The 20039-nt window shown below is 46.0% G+C and overlaps 1 protein-coding gene and 1 long non-coding RNA gene across 3 annotated transcripts; one reads left to right on the top strand and one right to left on the bottom strand.

Annotated features, from left to right (window-relative positions):
- Nucleotides 1-3240: 3240 nt before the first annotated feature.
- Nucleotides 3241-6059, bottom strand: LOC109283695 (uncharacterized). The gene is made up of 2 exons (XR_002090964.2): nt 4991-6059; nt 3241-4674 (listed from the first exon to the last, which is right to left on the bottom strand). It is a non-coding gene; the product is annotated as an uncharacterized LOC109283695 (long non-coding RNA).
- A 148-nt stretch (nt 6060-6207) lies between these two features.
- Nucleotides 6208-16786, top strand: LOC102570114 (small ubiquitin-related modifier 3). Of its 2 annotated transcripts, XM_006272033.4 has the most exons (4): nt 6227-6341; nt 11270-11398; nt 13135-13206; nt 15302-16786. In XM_006272033.4, exons 1-4 carry the CDS (start codon nt 6321-6323, stop codon nt 15362-15364), a joined length of 285 nt encoding a protein of 94 aa, XP_006272095.1. In that variant the 5' UTR covers nt 6227-6320; the 3' UTR covers nt 15365-16786. The 2 variants fall into 2 exon arrangements, with proteins under 2 accessions (XP_059586776.1, XP_006272095.1); XM_059730793.1 differs by lacking the exon at nt 13135-13206 and having other exon boundaries at nt 6208-6341.
- The last annotated feature ends 3253 nt before the right edge of the window (nt 16787-20039 follow it).

Genomic DNA, 20039 nt, shown 5'->3' with positions numbered 1-20039 from the left:
CTTTTTTCCCTAGTAAAGATAACCCTGTCCTTGACATTATGTGTTTGCTTTGTGAAGACAGACTCCTCTGGGGGTATTTCTTCCCTGGTGGTTGCACAGAGCAGGGAGAGCATACCTGAAGGTAGTGCGGTACTGCTGAAGTTATGGGGCTTTAGTATAGGGCTAAGTTCTGGATTGTCTCCCAGTAAGTCTGTGTCATACTCAACCTTTCAGAAGAGAATGTCTGCCGTCCCATTTGAGGGTCTGGGGTTGGCATGCTATTTGGAAATCAAACCATGAAAAAGAGCCTGTCAGGGCTGCCTTTGGCTGAGAGCGTTTGCTTTCCAAAAGTTTTCTAAATTTTTGTGGTCAGTAAAGAACTGAATTGTGTGGTGAACCCCTTCCAGGTAATGCCACCACTCTCCATAGGCCACTTCAATGACCAGGAGCTCACAGTCCAAAATTTCATAATCTTGTTCTGCTGGAGTGCGCTTGCGGGGGAAAGAGGCTCAAGAATGTAGTGCCTGTTCTGGGCCCTGCTTTTGCAAGAGTACTGCCTGATCCCTGTGCTGAAGGCATGTTTCTCCCACAAGGGCCAAAACTGAATCTGGGTAAGCCAATTCAGAGTCTGAAGTAAAGCCCTACTTTTGATGCATGAAAGCCTGTTGGGCCTCAGCAAACCAAGATGACTGATTTTTTTTTTTTAAACAAAATGATGGCAAGAGGGGACACAAGCTGGGCAAAATTGGTGATGAACCCCAGAAATCTCTGGAGCTGCCTGAAATTTTGGGGCACCTTCCATTTGTGCACTGTCTGTACCTTCCAAAGGTCCATTTTCAGACCTTCTGGGGATAGGATAAAGCCAAGGAACTCCATGAAGGTCTGGCCAAGAGCACATTTCATGAAAAGGCCATGTTGGCTCAATCTTTCCAGCACCATATGGACATATGACTGGTCTTGTACAAGGTCTTCCAAGAATTTTAGGATGTTGTCCAAGTAGGCAATAACAAACTGGTCCAGAAGGTCCCGCAGCACATTATTGATAGTGATGGAATGTAGCTGGTGCACTGGCTAGCCCAAATGGCATAACCAAGTACTCAAAGTGCCCATAACAGGTTTCATAGATTCACAGATTGTAGGGGTGGAAGGGACCTTGGAAGATCATCGTGTCCAGCCCCCTGCACCAAGCAGGAAAGACAACTGGGGTCAGGTGACCCCAGCAAGGTGACCATCCAGATTCCTCTTGAAGATTTCTAGGGTAGGTGATTGCACCACCTCTGGAGGGAGTTTAGTCCACAGTCTGGACACCCTAGCTATGAAGAAGTTTTTCCTAATGTAGAGCCTGGTTTTCCAGGAGTTTGTAACCATTACCCCTAGTTTTCCCCAAGGGTGCCCTGGTGAACACTTGTTCACCGAGCCCTTGATGTACTCCCGATGTAGCGGTAAGCTGCTACCAAGTCCCCTCTCAGCCTTCTCTTTTTCAGGCTGAAGAGTCCCAGGTCCCTCAGCCTTTCCTCATATGACTGGCCCTGCAAGTCTCTGATCATATGGGTGGCCCTTCTCTGGATTCTCTCAAGCTTTACCACATCCTTGTTAAAGTGTGGCTCCCAGAATTGGACACAGTACCCTAGCTGTGGTCTCATCAATGCTGAGTAGAGTGGAAGAAGCATTTCCTTGGTTTTGCTGGAGATGCATCGATTGATGCATGCAAAGGTCTTATTAGCTCAGCTGGTATGGTGTCACACTACTGGATCATGGTCATACTGTTGTCTATTATTACCCCCCAGTCCCTTTCATTCATAGTGTTGGTCAGATTGGCATTGCCAAGCCTGTAGGTGTGCAGGGGATTGTTCGTCCCTGGGTGGAACGCGTTACATTTCTCAATGCTGAACTTCATCTGGTTCCGATCCGCCCAATTTGCCAGCCTGTCTAGGTCCACCTGTATCTGCAGCCTATCTTCAAGTGTGACCACACTTCCCGGTAACTTGGTGTCATCCGCAAACTTGGCCAGTGAGCTCTTCACTAATGATGAAGATATTGAATGCTACTGGAACAAGCATCGACCCCTATGGGACCCCACTGGCCACTTCTTGCCAAGATGACACAAATCTGTTCATTAGGATCTCTGGGTCCTGCCCCACAGCCAGCTTTTACCCACCTTTCTTGCAGTTAAGCCCGCAATCCTCCAATTTTCTCGTGAGAACATCATAGGATACCAGATCAAGATTTTTGGAAGTCAAGGTATACAGACAGTATCAACCTCCTCTCTCTTATCCAGGGGTGAGTTACCTGATTATAAAAGGAGATGAGGTTGATACAACAAGATCCACCCACTCAGAAGCCTACCTTCTGTAAGCCTATAACACATACATGCATATTTCACCCCAGGTGGAACTTAAACCCACAGTCCTTGGCTTAGGAGACCAGTGCCTTATCCATTAGGCCAGTAAGGCTTACACTGTAATTTAGAAAGCTATTTTCCATTTGTCACCATCTCTTATTCTTACCAGGCTATATGCTCCACTGCAATCACATTTAGTGACTATGCAAGCAGCCTTTAAGCAATCTGGTAGCTCAGGATTTAGAGCAAGGGCAGGCGATTATTTTGGGCAGAGGGCTGCTTACTGAGTTTTGGCAAGCCATTGAGGGCTGCATGACAGGCAGCCCAGGGCAAATAAATATTAATTTTCTAAATTTTTTAGGGGCCCCACGGGCTGGATAGAATGGCAGGCTGAATCTGGTCCCCGGGCCGCATTTTGCCCACCCCTGGTTTAGAGGTAGGGACAGTACTGATTTTGGGTGGTGATTTTCCAGGGCCTGATAGTCTACAATGAGGCAGAGGCTCCTGTCCTTTCTGATGAACAAGATAGGGACCCTGGCAAGAGATATGTATTTTCTTATAAACTCCCAGGCCGGGCTCTCCTGAAGGCGGGGGCAGATCCGGGGGTGGGGTGGGGTGGGGTGGGGGCGACAAAGTGATACAGTTGCACCCCTCTTTCATTCCTGCTCCACCCAAATTCTAGCTAAAAACCTTAACTCAGGTGTGGTAATATTAATTCAGGTTAATAAGGAAATGACTGACAGTAAAGTATTGGAGGCACTGGCAGGCCACTCAAGAAGGCTAGCTTTGGTTTACAAAACTGAGTAAGAAATGTATATTTAACTGCAATGACTAAAGGGCTAATGAAATAATATCTTTTGACTATTTTTTACCTAGTTTGTGGTATCTTTTAAAACTTTATACAGAATCTAGCAAATCAGTGCAGTCTAATAGTTTTATTTGTTTTTGCTTTGGCCTTAAACTAAATAATATACTGCTAGCCCTTTAGTATATTAGTAAAGCATCTAATTCCTCTTTAACTGGAGAAAAATGTGTGTTGCATTATACATGCTAATCAGTCACACCATCTGCACCCCTTTTCAAAATCCTAGATCTGCCCATGCCTGAAGGTACTCTCAGAGGGCAGCTAGTTCCTGCTCAGACATAGTGTAGAGTGGTCCACTGAGATCCTAGGCTGTAAGACAATGGTGCAGTTGTAGACACAGTGTGGGAGGGAGGAGGAACTTCAGCAGGTTTTTAATCAAAAACAGCTGCATAATGTTGGGGTAGGTCAGATCTTGCTGCAAGAGACAGAGCTCCTTGTAGGACAGTATCTGTTGGGATACATAGTTAGCTGTGTTAGTCTGAAGTCAAGCAGAATCCTTAAAGGACTAACTATACTGAGAATATATATATGCATAAACCAACTCATGTAAGCTTATGCTATATTATAGAAATGTATTTATTTTAAGGTTCAAATCTACCTTGCTATCTGTTAGGATTCTAGCCTGAAATCATAGGGTGGGTCAACCATCCAAGGCTTTTAAGTGTTTCCTGCAAAAACTGGATGTAAAACACCTCATAGCTTTTCCACTGGACCAGGGGACCATAACAGGCAAGCCAGAAGGATCTCAGGATCAGGGAGTAATGTGGGATCAGACTGCCCCAAAGCAAAGTTTCCCTGTGTTTGCAGATTTCCACATCAAGGGTGAGGGTTTCCAACTCCAAGGAGCCTGATGAAAGAGGGGAGCTAGAAATGGTCTCAACTATTCCCAGCCTGAGCTGTTATGAAGGGATACGTAAGGCTTGGACAATGGTTTCATTAATGACATTTCTAGTTGCCCCGAAGTCCGGTAGGGTAGATAATACCAGCTGTAAAACAGGCTCAGCCTGTGATCTGCAGGTGAACAGGTAACCTTATCTGAAAGGTCTGCAGTTTGATTTGGCTACAGGTTTCACCTTTATTGCTGACCCCAAGTCAATACCCCTTGCAGGGCTGAGTGAGAGGAGGTGGAGGCATGTTTCCCTTCTTGTAGGGCAGTAGGCAAGCACATGTCCTGATGTCCCACAATAGAAGCACAAATTGTGCTGGCAGTGTCATTCCCACTTGCTCAGGGTAAGGTGGCAGTCCTCCCCCATCTACCAGCACAGGTTTAAGAGCAGAGGACGGGGACAAGGAGAAGACAAAGAGTACCTCTTTTCTTCTTTCCTTTTCTGTAGAGTGCAAGACTGAGAATGCAGATCACTAAATCCACAAAGTCACGAGGTTTGGAGGGCACTTCCCCTAGGCAAGGTCAGCCTTTACCTCTTCTCATGGACCCTATCAGAATTAGTAGAATTCAGCTGCTGTTGCAGTTGGTGTCTGCCACGTAGCGCTAGAACAGAAAAGCATCATCAGCAGCTGCACTCTACTCCTTGTAGAAGTTCCACAATGCAGACTCTGCTGTACAGCCCCAGTGGGGCTCACCGTTGTACATAGCTGCAATGGCTTGGAGAAATGCCTCCCAGTTCTAGAGGACTGGGCTGCTATGCTCCAGGAACAGGGAGACCTGGACCAAGGCTTCCCTCAACAGGAGGTCTATCACAAGGTTCACTTTTGCTTGGTCACTAGAATAAGCTCTGGGCTGTGCCAGAAATAAGAGACAGCATTGATCGAGGAATCCCAAGAAATGCTGCTGGTTCACATCGTACCTTTTGGGTAACGGTCTCAAGCTCAGGGTTCCAGGTGGGCCCAGAATGCGCGCTCTTCTCTCAGCTGCCACGTTTCCTCCAACCAGGAGCTCTCCTGAAGACAGGCAACTGGGGATTGAAGGGTCTGGTGTGCAGTAGTCAACTGCAGCAAGTGAAGCTCCAAGGCTTGTCAGATAGAGGCAAGCTGAATCAGCCACTTCTGCATGGCCTGTAGGTCTCCTGGAGAATTGGCATCTAAAGCAGGTGGGTCTGAGAGCACCACCAGGGGAGAAGCATCCATAACAGGCCCTCTTCGCCAAAGAGTAGTCCAGGCAGATTGGCAGCATCAGGTCACGGGTGACTAGACCTGGAGACCGACTGGAGATCAAGGTTACCATAAGTGGGCGCATAGGAAAGTGGGAGAGGGCAAGCAGAACACAGAGGCAAGCCAGGAAATTAAAAGGAGAGAAAAGTCCACGAGCAAGCCGAGCCACGGAAACCAGACCATTAGAGTGGCATCTGCAAGCATGAGCCAGAAAAGCAGACGGCCAAGAACTGAGGGTGCAGGCTGAGATCAGAAGCCTCGTTAGCCAGATGCTCCCTGCAAGCTTATGGTAGGAGCCAGCAGCTCAGGTGTCAGCATCGGGGCTCTGGCACTGATGGGACTTTTGGAAGGCCTCATCTGCGTTTAGGACCAGCGGCAGTGGGGCAGAGGGCCATGCTGGCCGACGGGGATCTAGGCCTTTAGGTGTGACGCACACACAACAGGGGAGTCTTAACAGCACCCAGCGGCTGCCCCGACTCTGCCCGCAGGCGCAACACACCGCGTCCGCCGCGTGCAAGACTGAAAGGGCCCCTGCAGGCTGCGACAACTCCGGGCTACGCGAGGTGCCGCGTGCCCGCCATGAGCCTGCCCGGCGCGCGCTGGTGCCGCCCTGCAGGCCAGCTCGGTGCCTAGCTCGTACGGGTTGAGGCCACCAGGCCCTACCGGGGAGGAAGTGGCAGATACACGCGCGCCGGAAAGGCCGCGGTGGGGGGAGGGGACGTGCCAGTTGCCGCCCCTCCCCCACCCAGCTGCGCCGGCCGCCGCAGCGCCGCTTCCGGCCCCGCGCTGACGCACTTCCCCGCGCTACCTGCCCCTGCCCCCGCCCCCGCCCGGGCGCGCTCCCGCCGGGCAGCTGGCTCGCGAGCGCGCCTCGTGAGCGCGCCCCGACCCCACGTGGCCCCGCCGGCTCCAATCAGGGCCCGGGGATTTGGGTGTGGGGGAGGGGTGACGCGCGCTCTCGCCAGCGGCTGCGGCGGGAGAGAAGCGGGAGCCGCGAGCGCCATCGCCCCCCTCAGCGCCGGCGCCATGGCCGAGGAGAAGCCCAAGGTAACGGCGCGGGCGGCCCCGGCTCCTCCCTGCCCCGGGGCCGCGCGGGCCCACCCGGGAGGCGGGTCCCGCCGGGCCGCGGGGGGCGGGGCGGGGCGGCGCCGCGTTCGAACGGCCGTTGGGGCCGTTAGGGCCTTTGGGCCGGGCCGGCCGCTTCGCTCCCCTCTGCGTCCGCGGCCCCCGGCCCGCCCAGGCCGCAGGAGCCGGAGCCCCGCGGGGCAGCGGGCGCGGGAAGCGCGCGCAGGAGCAGGTGTCCCGACCTCGCAGTCACGGGCCCGGCTCCGCAGCTCGGGGGGGGGCTCCTGGCTGCCTCCCCCGGGCAATTGGAGATGGCCCGTGCAGCTCCCTTCCTGCCCTGCTGCTCTAGGGCACCAACACTCGTGGTCCTGCAGAGCCCGGGTCAGCCTTGAGGGATGAGCAGCTGCACGGTGTCAGGCTTGAGTCTTCGTTATGGGTCTCCCATGCAGTGATGGCTGTTGGTGCTGCTTTGCCTCAGACTAACCCTGAAACCTTCAGTTCTGTGCGAATTAGAGGAGTCCGTGGAGGCCAGGGGGCATTGCTCGAAGCTGGCATCAGGGGGCTGCCGAGGTAGCACTCTTGAGTTGAATTAAATGGTACTTGGCGGTGGACCTCGTGGAGATCAATGGAGCAGGTGTCATCTTTCAGAAAGCTTACTCTTGAATGAGAAGAGCAAGGGATGGGGCTCCCGCCTTTCCAGGGTTAGGTTAAATCTTCCTGCTGTTGTGATCTGCAGAGATCCCCGAACTTGATGCTGCAGACCGTGCGTGTTACTATCCGAACAGTTGTTCTTAAGTAGGTGGTGCGTGGTATCGTGCCCGGCAGTGCTCCTTGTTGGGGTGATGGAGGGGCTCTGCCCCATCCTGAAACCTTCATCATTCCTTCTGAGAGCCCACTTTGAACCGTCATTTCTTCCTTCGCTGGGCACTTGGCTGATGAGGTGTCCTCATCTGTAAAAGAAAACAGTCTAACAGTAACTTACATTTGGTGGAGTGAAAAGGATGAAAAGTTTAAGCCAGTGTCGGCAGGGGTTTGTGGCAGGGAGCCAGAATGGCCCAGCTTGGCTCTGAGATGAGATGGGCTGGTGCTAGGACCAGGCCACCACCCCGGCAGCCACCTGTGCTCTGCCACTGCTTTTCCTTGCATGTGCTGCAGCTCAGCAAGGTGTAGGAAAGCCTCTTGCTGGCTGGCCACAGTGCAGTACGGCCTAACGTGGACAAGTCCTAGCCAACAAGGCCACAACTCAGGCATAGCACTTCCTTTCTTTCTTACCCACCCTCCACATAAGGGCTCAGGGCAACTTACAAGCGAAGAAACGCATTAAAATATGAACACAACAAAATAATCCCCTCCCCCAAATTCAAAAGCAATCCGTCTCCATACAGCCTTTTCACTACCCAGTGACTGAGGAGAACTGGGGAGTGAATTGAATACTTCCATAAAAGAAAATAATTCCCCTCCTCCCTTCCCGCAGTTTATTCTCCCTCTGGGAGGGATGGGGAGATTTGTTTTTTTCAGGACATCCACATACTCTCTCCCTTTCCCCCCTGAGAAAGTACATTGTTCTTTTTTTTTTTTTTTTTTAAACCTCCCCTCTTTCTTCTGCCTTAATCCCAGCCAAAACGTAATGATAGAGGATGCCCTTTGTTTGGTAGCATCCTTTTGGAAGCTCTGGTGGTTGAAACTTGCCTTTGAATCCCTGTCGGAGAACTCATTGTCTGAAGAATTCTTTAGTGCTTTTTTTGTTGGAGGTCACCTGAAAAATAATGCCACCAAAGGGAACTTTAATAAAAACATCCATCTATTGCTTGCAGACTCGTATGCTTTAATAAGCTAGAATGTTGCAGTGAAGAGGCCTTGGTCAGGAACTTGTTAATATACATATTATAAACAGGCTGGACTTCACAGAGAGTAGGGTTTTTTTTCTTGATTCTTTTTGGCCAGTCTACTTACGTGCACAGAGCAGGTGATGCAGTCGTACAAGTGGAGATTGCGGACTTAAAGTCCTTGTGTAGGACGATATGCAAGTATCAAAAGCCCGGATTCTGTGAGCTTTTGAACTTTCATTTCCCAAAATCTTCATCCGTCCTTGCTCCATCCATGGGGGAAGAAAGACTTCCTAAACTGGAGGAACCAAGAGGACCCAGGAGCACTGGATTGGCTTTATTAAGCTCTACAAGTACAGCTGTTGTGCTGTGCTTCTGATCATTTTCTTCAAGTCTGGATTGGGTTATTCTATCTGCAGTCATCATCTAGAGAGAATTTTAGAAAAGACTGCTGCATGCCTTGGGTTCATCTTGCAAGAATTTTGAGCAGGTTGCACCTGGCAAGGTGGGCCCTGGGATGACTGTGCCTTTTTCAAGAAAGAGTAAAATCCCACGTTTGTAATGGCAGAGGAAGTAACCTGAATTGTTGGTCTGGGCTGAGACTTATTCACTGACTTTGTCCTGTGCTGGTAACTCAAGTGAATGTTTCTAGTGAAAAAGGAAATAGTTGAAGACCAGGGAAATAGGAGAGAAACTAAAAGTATAACAGGAAGTCAGTGAAAATATAACTAGGTAAAATTGGAAAACAAAAGGTAAAGCAGGGAAGGGAGGGGGGGAAAGGCCAAAGGAAAACACTACAGTGGTAATAATACAAGGTAAGGAAGAGGCTGTCAATGAAAAGGGAAATAGTTGGAAATCAGGAAGACAAAGGCAGCAAAGTAAGGGAAGGAAGAATGTAAAGGGTCAGGTCAGGCAGGTACCAGGTGAGTCAGATATCAGGCAGGTTGTAATGCGTCATGAATCCAGTGTCTGTATTGAGTCCATGATTTTTTTTGTATCCAGTAGATTTATGAAGTGGGGTTCATAGGCTCTTCTATGAAAGTTGTTTTGTAAGTTCCCTTTGTTAGAAATGTCATCTAGGCGAATACCAGTGCTATCACAAAGTAGGCCGGAGAGTGTTGTGATGTCAGAAATTTTTGTTTGTAATGGTCCTGTTTAGTTTAAATGCATTTTAATTGTTCAGGCTTCCAGAAAATGTTAGAAAAGTATTGTGGAATGCAAAGGTATACATGTCAGTTGTTTTTATTTTATGGTAGCGCGTAGATTCCAGCTAAGACAAGGGCCACTTGTTCTAGGCAAATGTGTTGATAGTCCCTTAACTGAAGAGCTCACAGCCTAAATAGACAAGCTGGACAAAGGTTAGGGGAAGGGATAGAACAGGAGAAAAGCAAACTGCAATTGTTTGCAAACATGTTAGTGTTAATGACTTTACAGACTTAGGGGAACAGACTTATGGGAAATTAGCTAAAGAGAAAGAAGGGAGAGTCCTTGAATGGAAGGAGGGGCTGGAAATATAGAAAAGAAGTGGGAGGGAGGGGAACATGGAGAGCAATTACAGTATGGTGGAGGTGACAAGATGGTAGGGGAGAGCACAGTTTGGGGGTGGAGCCACACCCAGCTAATCTACAGAGGAGAGAGTCTATCTGAGGGCAAAACAATTTGCTATCCCAGCCACTGACAGTATGTGCTGCAACTGGTTGCTTCTGGTTGATTCTTTGGCTGGCTCTGTCCAGGCATTTTTTTCCCAAACCCACAAGCTTGAAACTTAGTGCCCCCCAAACCCAGTCCTTACTTACTGTCTCCTGTCTTCATGTTTATGTCATTACTATTCTTTATTCCTGGTTTGTCCCTGTTTCTTCCTTATAATGGGCATTGATTCCCCTCCCATAAATTAATAATTCAGTTGAAGTGAGTTGAATGTGCACTCCTGTTACTGCTGAGCAGGAGGTTCCTAGTGCTTTATTTCTCTTTTGTGCCTTTTGGAAGCCAAGATGTGAGTAGCCACTTGTCTCTGTTCTCTGACCAGGGATTGACAGGAAGAGATGGGGATTAGGAGATTTACGAGAGAAGGACTTGCATTCACAATACATTATTTTGCAATGTTTAGAAAATATACTACATCCCATGTTAGCAGCTTGAAAGTAATGACTCAAAGGATGGGAAGAGCTATACTAAGTCCTTTTACTACTAATATTGTGATAATATACATGATCTAGGCATTTAGGCTGGGATTTGCAAAAGTGCAAGCAATGGATGTTGCTTTAATGGAAGTGATTGGAAATCACATTTAACTTTTTGACTAACCTACAAATCTGACAGTTGTTAAAAAATTGTTAAGAAGTAATTGTAGTTATGTAGTGCAAACAGGAGCTCATAGTTTATGAAATGCTGACCCTTTTTAAGGAGACTGATCTCTGTTTATCCCTTGATCTCTTCAACTCACCTTTGCCCTTCTCAGCAGCATCCCCTCCCCCTAGCCTTTCTCCTCCCTTTTCCTTTCTTTTGCATTTAAGTTCTACTTTCCTATGAGTCCTATGACTATTCCTTTCTATTTATTACTCTGCAAGTCCATTTATAGCATCTGACAAAATAGACTGTTGCCTGCAAAAGCTTATGCCTTTTTTAATGCGTTAGTCTCTGAAGTGCCACCCTGACCTGCCCTTCTGCATGACTTCTGCATGTCTTCAGACTAACTTGGCTAACAACTTCAAGAAAACTTCCTAAATGTTGTAAAGCTGTAGATCTTTGCAGTTTCTAATACATGTAATACACTCTAATATATGTAATGCACTCACTTGTACCAAAAGTTCTCTCAGTTTACAAACGGAAATGTTGAGATCTATTCCCTTTTAAGTTTTGTTTGTTTTTTTTTGTTTTTTTTTTGTCAAGTCTTTGCATGCAAATCTCAGAAGAAACCATGACACCAGAATTCTTCCCCAAATGGCATGGGAAATGTTGAACTCTTTATAGGAAGGAAAGTTTCTGATATTTTAATAATTGGCTAAAGGATTATTAGTCTGCTGGATTCTGTAGGAAACTTTTATGTATAAATACTGATACCCATTTTCACTTTTTGTTTTGCAGGAAGGAGTAAAAACAGAGAATGACCACATCAATCTGAAAGTAGCTGGTCAGGATGGATCAGTGGTCCAGTTCAAAATAAAAAGGCACACACCGCTAAGCAAACTAATGAAGGCTTATTGTGAGAGACAGGTACATGCATTAAATATAGTTCTTGTATATTGTAGTTCAGTACTACTGTTGAATTAATGCTGACTAAGAGTCTGCGTCTGCATCTTATCTTGTGGGGAGACTCAAACTATGGAAACATTGCAACTTTTTCTGACATGCTAAATACTTTTTCTGACATGCTAAATGAAGGAATAAGCCCATTATATGGGAATTGACACAGCCCGGGCACAGCCCCAGCCTGGGCTGCAGCTGACACCCAGCGCCTCTGGAGGGGCTTCAACCACCTCATCCTGGGGGGTGGGGGGAATCAGCACCTCCCCAGCCTGGGACACTCCCATGCACAAAGCACTCCCATGCAGAGCTGTCAAGGAGTAAGCCCATTATATGGGAACACTATAGAAAACAGGTTTAGGAGCTTATCTTTAGGTTTTCAGGCTTGAAAAGATTGGTTTTATTTATGGCTTTAACTAAACAAAAATACTTTCCCCACATCTGCACTGAAAGAACTAGGGTTAATTGGTTCAGAGAAGTCTGAGGTGGGATTTGAATTAGTTTTCAAATACCTGAAGGGTGATTTTAGAGAGAATAGAGATGGGCTTTCTTTTGTAGGGGACGGGACTAGGAACAACAGATTTAAGCTGCAGCACGGGAAATTTAGGTTGGAGATTAGGAAGAACTTTCTGACTATGAGGGTGATCAGGCATTGAAACAGGCTGTCTAGAGAAGCTGTGGAATCTTCCCTCTTGGAAACAGTCAGAAGCTGGGCGGACAGATACTTGGCTAGAATGGTTTAGTCAGGGATGATCCTGCCTTGAGCAGGGGGCGGGACTAGATGACCTCATGAGATCCCTTCCAGCTTTACTTTCCTATGATTTCTATGTGTCTTGTTTTCTGTAATATCTTTTGATATTGAAGCCAAGAGTCAGAAACCCCTGAGTTTTAATCCTCACTCTAAAGTGAGTTATTTTATGTCTGTAGCAAATCATTTAGGTTTTAAACCATTTACTATTAAGAAAGGGGGCCAAATTTAGATTGCATGGGCCACTTCAATATTGGCTTTTTCTAACTTTTGAGTGTTTCACTTTGCAGCCTTAACTTTCTTCTTAAATTTTTGTGGAAAGTGTGATCTGTCCAAAGCCTAAAATCAGCTTTGCTTCATATTTCCCTGGTTTTATTGAACTAGGGAACTGGAATGGGTGAGGCTACCTGGCAAAACTTGGAATATGGTTTCTTGTCTTGTGCTGGCCAAGACTTTATATTTCATTAGTCAAAATGTAGCTGCTTCAGTTTTGGGTCAGTGGTCCCATTCTTTTGAGTAAGCAAAAAATGAAAAGGTATGTTTTTCTGCTGTTGTTATGTAAAGACATGTTAAAATATTAATCTCTCTTTTTCCTTCTCGCTCCTTAATACTTCTTATTGTTCTATTTTGGGAACTGGGGAAGTGTTCCCTCCTTTTTGGTTTTTCTCCTTGCTTTCTCCTCCGCTTTCTTGGTGTTAAATGTTGCTTTCTCTTTCCTTGGTAGAATGTACACAGGCTAGATTTTGATGCACTTGTTCTCATGGAATAGAAATCAGATTTTGATCTAACAGGGCTCATCCAAAAGGAGGGCTGTGTTCTGAGTCCTCAAACTAAACAGTTTTGACTATGGGATCATAGAGTAAGACTTGTTTTGTCACTTTAAAGCTTCAGTAACCATACTGTATTAGGTTCAACAGTAAGATATCTGCATCTCATGTTAGTAACTTTCAACTTTCAGGGCTTGTCAATGAGACAGATTAGATTCAGATTTGATGGACAACCGATAAATGAAACGGACACACCTGCACAGGTATGGAAGAACACTTAGTAATAACTGTAGCAAAACTCTTAACATTTTTGGATGATGTGCCTAAAGCAAACTTTTAAGGGACATATTTAATTAAAAAAAACCACACTACCTGTTGTATAGTTTATGAAAATCTTAGATGCTGTGTCTGTGGAAGGGCTTTCTTTTTCCCCTTAACTTTTCATGACTGCTACCACTTGCAGAGCTGCATCAGTTTGCGTGTGATTTATAGCAGTGTAATACACAAATAGTTGTCAGAGTTTTTAAGAATTGTATTTTGAAACCTGCTTAAAGTAGGGTGAGACAAAACCACAGCTGAAATGTTGGTGGCCATTGATGCTTTATTTACAATGGTGAGAACTTGCTGGTGGTTGGTTTGGAAGGAGGATTCATAGATTCATAGATGCTAGGGTCGGAAGGGACCTCAATAGATCACCGAGTCCGACCCCCTGCATAGGCAGGAAAGAGTGCTGGGTTCAGATGACGCCAGCTAGATGCTTATCTAACCTTCTCTTGAAGACCCCCAGGGTAGGGGAGAGCACCATCTCCCTTGGGAGCCCGTTCCAGACCTTGGCCACTCTAACTGTGAAGAAGTTCTTCCTAATGTCTAGTCTAAATCTGCTAGCTTGTGGCCATTATTTCTTGTAACCCCCGGGGGCGGGTGAATAAAAGCTCACCAGTTCCCTTCTATGCCCCCGTGATGAACTTATAGGCAGCTACAAGGTCGCCTCTCAACCTTCTCTTGCGGAGGCTGAAGAGGTCCAGGTGCCCCAGTCTCTCCTCATAGGGCTTGGTCTGCAGGCCCTTAACCATACGAGTGGCCCTTCTCTGGACCCTCTCCAGGTTATCCACATCCCTCTTGAAGTGCAGCACCCAAAACTGCACACAGTATTCCAACTGTGGTCTGACCAGCGCCCGATAGAGGGGAAATATCACCTCCTTGGTTCTGTTCATCATGCATCTGATGCACGATAAAGTGCTGTTAGCTTTTCTGATGGCTTTGTCACACTGCCGACTCATGTTCATCTTGGAGTCGGCAGGAACTCCAAGATCCTTTTCCGCTTCCGTTCCACCAAGCAGGTCATTCCCTAGGCGGTAGGTATGCTGGACATTTTTCCTCCCTAGGTGCAGCACTTTGCATTTCTCCTTGTTGAATTGCATTCTGCTGTTTTCCGCCCGTATGTCCAACCTGTCCAGGTCTGCTTGTAGTTGTTCCCTGCCCTCCGGCGTGTCCACTTCTCCCCACAGTTTTGTGTCATCCGCAAACTTGGACAGAGTACACTTCACTCCCTTGTCCAAGTTGCAGATGAAGATATTGAAGAGTATCGGTCCAAGGACTGAGCCCTGCGGGACCCCACTGCCTACACTCTTCCAGGTCGAAACCGACCCATCCACTACGACTCTGGGTGCGACCCTCTAGCCAATTTGCCACCCACCGGACTGTGTAGTCATCCAAGTCACAGCCTCTTAACTTGTTCACCAGTATGGTGTGGGATACCGTATCGAAGGCCTTCCTGAAGTCTAAGTATACGACATCAACCCCTACTCCTGCATCCAGGTGTTTTGTAACCTGGTCATAAAAAGAGACTAGATTAGTCAGGCATGATCTACCTGCTACGAACCCGTGCTGGTTTCCCCTCAGCATAATTTGTCCTGCCGGGCTCTCGCAAATGTGAGCCTTGATAATTTTTTCGAAGACTTTGCCTAGGGTGGAGGTGAGACTGACTGGCCTATAGGTGCCTTCTAGTATTGGCAAGATTATAATGGGTAATTCAGGAAATAGAACATAGATGTTCTAGTTTGTGTCAGTTGGACTAAGGAGCCCCTCCAGTGATTGGTCTGGCCTTCTAAAGCCAGGTAGAAATTAGACATGAAAACTTAACTCATAAAACAAAGAAAATCTAACTTGAAAAAGACCTTGACTATAGCTGGCATCCTGGGGTGGCTTGCTGAGAAAGGAAGGGGTATCAACCCTAAGTGGTGAAAGGAATTGCATTCTGATTTTAGCACTGCTGCTTAATAATGCTGTTTAAGAATGAGTGTAAAGTTAATACCTTTTAAACGTATGTAGTTGTGGATTTGTGTATTTATTTAACAGCTGGAGATGGAAGATGAAGATACCATCGATGTATTTCAACAACAGACAGGTGGAGTGTGTTAAATATGCTGTCCTTGTGGGAAGAGAAGTTAAAAGACCCTCATCGCACCTCACTTTTGTCATCTGTCCTTGGATTTGCTATTAAATAGTAAATAAATGAACATGCCAATCACACAGGATTCTTCTAAAATTTTAGAGGACATTTTCCAAAATTGTTTTCTTGTCTCTGACATACGGCGTGTGCAACTCAAAACTGTATCTGCAGGGATTAATCTACATCTTAAATTGGGCCAATCTGATTTAACTTTTCAGTTTAATTAAAGTAAGCGTTGTTTGTCTGCTGTTTTCTTGTTTCTACAAACCTGTGGCCTAAGGTTTCCAGGGCACGGATTGTTCATTCCTGGTTTGTGTTATATTCTTGCCCTACTGCTTAAGTCTAATCATGTAAATAATTCAGTATATTCTCACTTCGGTAGTGAGCTTGATAGTTTCCTCGTAAGATATGGCTAAGAGGAGGAAAGGAAAAGTTGATTAAAAGCATCTAGTGTGTGTTGTAAACACAAATACTTTAAAGCTGTTAAGCCTATGATACAAGGCCTGTACATGCAGATATAATGCTTCGCATAGAGTGAAAATTTAAAATATTGTAAATGTACATGTGCTTTGTCATAATGTGATAACATAGACTGAAATGTAAACTTTGAAAATTAAAACTGAAAATTGGCTAGAATTAATGTCAGCAACTGAGCTGTTACCAGACCTAGTGCTGATGGCTGAGCAGTAGTATATTCTGTTCCATAAGGAAAATACATCTCGACAGTTAAATATCAATTTACTATGGGATGGACAAAAAGTTAAGCAACTTGTTCCCTCATCTGTTTAATACGAGCATAACAACTGTATCTTTATTTTATCTTGGTACTTGTAACTATATGGCCTCAGGATTCTTTTATTGCTTGTTTCTGGTAGTTAAAATTGGTCTTATTAAAAAATCTAATGTTTTTCCTTGTTATGTATAAGTTTGTGGCCAAGCTGTATGTGCAGAAGTGCTATTGAAAGCTTGGTAAACATGAAAACCATGGACAAGTAATTTAAGGTTCTTCTGAGAAAATTCTGCTCTGCTGCTTTCCAAAATGTATTGAATTTTAAATGCATTTGTGTGGTGACTTTCAGTTCTATATGAAATTTTGGGATCTATTCCAAATGAACATTTTTAAAAGGTCATCCTATTGCCCTAAAATAGGTTGTCCATTGCTGCTTGAGGAGGTCATTATCTGCCTTTTATATTTACATGACCAATTTGACAATGCTAGATCATCTCCTGCTTGCTTGAAATCTTGCTGAAAAAGTTCTTATTTTCTTTTTCATTTTATTGTATATGGACTAGGGTGGGATATCTTGTTAGATCTCATTGTTTTTTCACCAATTTGTACATTATTTGTTGTCCTTTACTACTGTATACAGTAAATATAGTTTGGTACTCTGTCTCTTGGCTTCTGTTTTTATGCTGCTGCATTTCAGATGACTTTACCGCATGTTAGGTCACTGAAGTGCCAGTGCTTTATTTGTTGGCATGTCTTGTATAAAATTCTCAGCTGGGACGCTTCTGACTTATTTACACTTAAATAGGAACAGTGAACGCACGCTTCACAGTATTTCTGTGCTCACAAACACCTAGGATTACTGCAACGTAGTGCTCCCTTGCTTGGTAATTTAACCTCTGTTACTGTTAACTGGTGAGAAATATAAAATAAATTGCGTGTATTAAAGACGATTACTTGGATAAAAAAAGCTGCATAATCTGAAGGTGTGTGTTCTAGTTTGAAAGGTCAGCCCAGTGTAACTAAAAAAAAACAAACCTCTTATGGAACTACCTGCTTTTGTAGAATGCTTTTGTTTGTGGGTTGGATAAATACATTTTGTTTGTACCCCGGTTTGGCATAAACCACAACAACAAATACCAAAACACATTTATGGAAAGCATTGTCTTTCTGTTTGAAGTCCTTAGAGAACAATGACCTGCACGTTTTGTTAGAATCAGCCAGGTACAGCACCTAGCACCCGAAAGAAATTTGCATGGTATATTCTGGTAGAAATGTTCCTCAGCACAGTATCTGCTTTTGTGTTTTCTGCTCAGTGCTTCATATGCCTCACTTCATTGTGCCATATATCTTCAGAAAAAGAGCTTATAGTGCTAAGGGTGGTGGGCATTTGGCTCTTTAGAAGAAAAAATAGTCTTTAATATGCTTAAAATGGGCCTGCCCTGCAGTGGTTTCTCTTTTCTCCTCCTTCACTCTGAACTGGTTGGCCTCTTAGTTGGCTTGTCACAGAAAAGGAAGGAAAGGCTCACCCTGCCCCTTTTGGAGAGGAAGGGGAAAGCTCTCCCTCTAGACTTCCCTAAGAAGCACCCTTATTTGGTTTCCCTTTCTTCAGAAGATGCCCTGCAGCCAGCCCCAGCATGGCTGCAGGAGGGGCAGCCTCTGGCTGTGGCTCTTTTTAGTCCCTGGCTTCCCCAGTGATCTGTAGCACCCTCATGGGAGCTCCTTTTCAATCAGCTCCTGGGGAAGGAGTGGGGGGTGGTATTTTCTTCTTTAGAAGACAGTTATCAGAGTGATGATGTCTCAAGCAGCACAGCAGGCTGCTTCAAAACAACCAGTCTTTATTGTGTCATTCCAGTTCCCTCTGTCCTCATTCAGACTTTACTTTGTCTTCCTTGGGACTTTCTGTCCACACTGGCACCTTCTGCTGTTCCCCAGCTCTCTTGGAGCTTCTCTCATTCTCCTCAAGCCCAGTCAGCCAAATTTGCAACCAAACTGTAACAAAACTATAGTCTTAACCTGGGGACAACAACTCACCCAGTACAGTGAAACATGCTACGAGTAACTGGTGAAAGAGCAATCTCTGGCCTGTTGTCAGGCCTAGACTGCCATCTGCCCCTGAGGTGAAACAGGGGCATCTAGACCTCCTACACAGAGAATTATTTACAAGTACTATTTACAGGAAAACCTGCCCACATTAAGCACCCCAAAGTGCTCCCCACTGGATGGGCAGGCTAGAATCCAGCTCACCTAGCTTCCTTCATCATATGGCCGAAGCAGGGAATTTACCCTGCAGCTTCCACCGTTGAGAGCTGCAGGAGAATACAAAACATGGTAATGAGAAGAGGGAGCTTGTTTTTTCCTCTTCCCTGAGAAAATACTGCTCACTGCTGGGATAGTTAGGTTTCCTTTCCATCCCCATCTCCAATGCTTTTTTTCAGGCTTATTGACTATGGTTAAGGTTCCACCCACCTGTGCTCCTGTCTTAAATCCACAAACTAGATTACATCTCTGAAGCTTCTGTCTGCATGTGTACAGTAACCAAAAAAAAATCACTGAAAGTTTTTAGTGAGATCTTAGGCTGTTTTTGGCTAACCATCAGCTTCACACACTACAAAGGAACTAGAGGGGGGGGGAAATTTTCTCAATCAAAAAGCAAGGACAGGAAAGGCGTGGACAGACATAAAACATTTCAAATACCTCTGAAATATTTCAAATGACCAGATCCAAAAGTGGCTGAAAAGCTTCAAAAGTAGCTCTTTATATAAGGTACTGTTTTGGAGCATTTCATTTTTTGGTTCTGGTTTCATAGAGAAGGGAGGGAGAATGGGTAGTCATTCTGCCAGCCAGCTATCCACTAGCCCTACTCCAGGTCAGGGTTGTGCTGGGTCTCTGTTGGGACCCCCATCTCTCCCAGAGCCAGGCACGCTCACCCCGACTTGGGGAGGGAGGTGTTGCCCAGAGCTGGACTCTGGCCCCAGTCCCCTCTACACCTACTCTGCTGAGGGGGGGAAGGGAGAGCTGAAGGGTACCTACAGCTAAGTGAGACTTTCTTTGATGGGACCAGGAAGCCCCCACTTACTTCTCTTCAGCTCATCTCTGTCCTCTACCTGTTTTCCTTTGAGGAGTGGGGGAGCCAAGAGTAGAGGTAAGCAATAGGCCGCTGCAGTGTTTTGAAACATTCCTGTTGGGAACTGCACAGGCTTAAATGTTTCGTTTGTGAAACATTTCCAAACACGTTTCAGTTGCTATGTCTGCACCCAAAGCAAGTCAGACTGAAAGCAGAAGCTAGATTAAGTTAGAAAACCCATGTTTTTCAAAATTGGTTAGCCATTGATGCAAGTAACCAAAGGTGGGCATGGATTCTACAGCACTCAACTCCTTTATGACTAATTCAACTGCTGGTTGCTGAGCTGGAAACAAGTACTAGAGTGAAATTCTGGGTGCTGTATTTCAAGGAAAGCAGATATGGCACAGTTTGGCCACCCCTGCTCTAAAGAGGCACAGGCAGCTTTTGTGCGTGCCACATGGCAGACTTAGGAAGAGACAAGCAGCACAGTGGCAGATAGGGCAGGGAGCAGAAAACAGAGCAGCAGATGGGGCAAAGAGCACAGGCCAGGAAGTAGAAAGCGAAGCAGCAAATCATGCAGTGAGCAGAAAGCAGGAAGTGGGGGGGGACACTCAGGAAGGGTGTGGGCCTAGTTTGTGGTGGACCTGCCAAAAAGATTGACCCCCACTGGATTAGAGTATTTTATCAGTCCTGTAAATAAATGGGATACTACATCTGCTCATGCATGGAATCACAGGTTTGCCCTTACACAGATGCAGGATTTGCTGGCTCCAAACCATCCCAGACAGATGCCTCATGGTGTGAGCTGTTTTGTTCCTGAGTATTTTCGGCCATTTTGACTGCTGCTGCT

This window comes from Alligator mississippiensis, chromosome 7 (assembly GCF_030867095.1).
Source record: "Alligator mississippiensis isolate rAllMis1 chromosome 7, rAllMis1, whole genome shotgun sequence".
NCBI classification, from domain to species: Eukaryota; Metazoa; Chordata; order Crocodylia; family Alligatoridae; genus Alligator; species Alligator mississippiensis.
The sequence above is the reverse complement of the archived record's forward strand: the minus strand, read 5'-3'. Positions and strand labels throughout refer to the sequence as shown.

Bases quoted from the DNA above. Each gene is read 5' to 3' on its own strand.
- LOC102570114 (XM_006272033.4), top strand. From the start codon at position 6,321: ATGGCCGAGGAGAAGCCCAAG. The intron at 6,342-11,269 runs GTAACGGCGCGG...TTTGTTTTGCAG, and splicing joins TGGCCGAGGAGAAGCCCAAG to GAAGGAGTAAAAACAGAGAA. The intron at 11,399-13,134 runs GTACATGCATTA...TTCAACTTTCAG, and splicing joins AGGCTTATTGTGAGAGACAG to GGCTTGTCAATGAGACAGAT.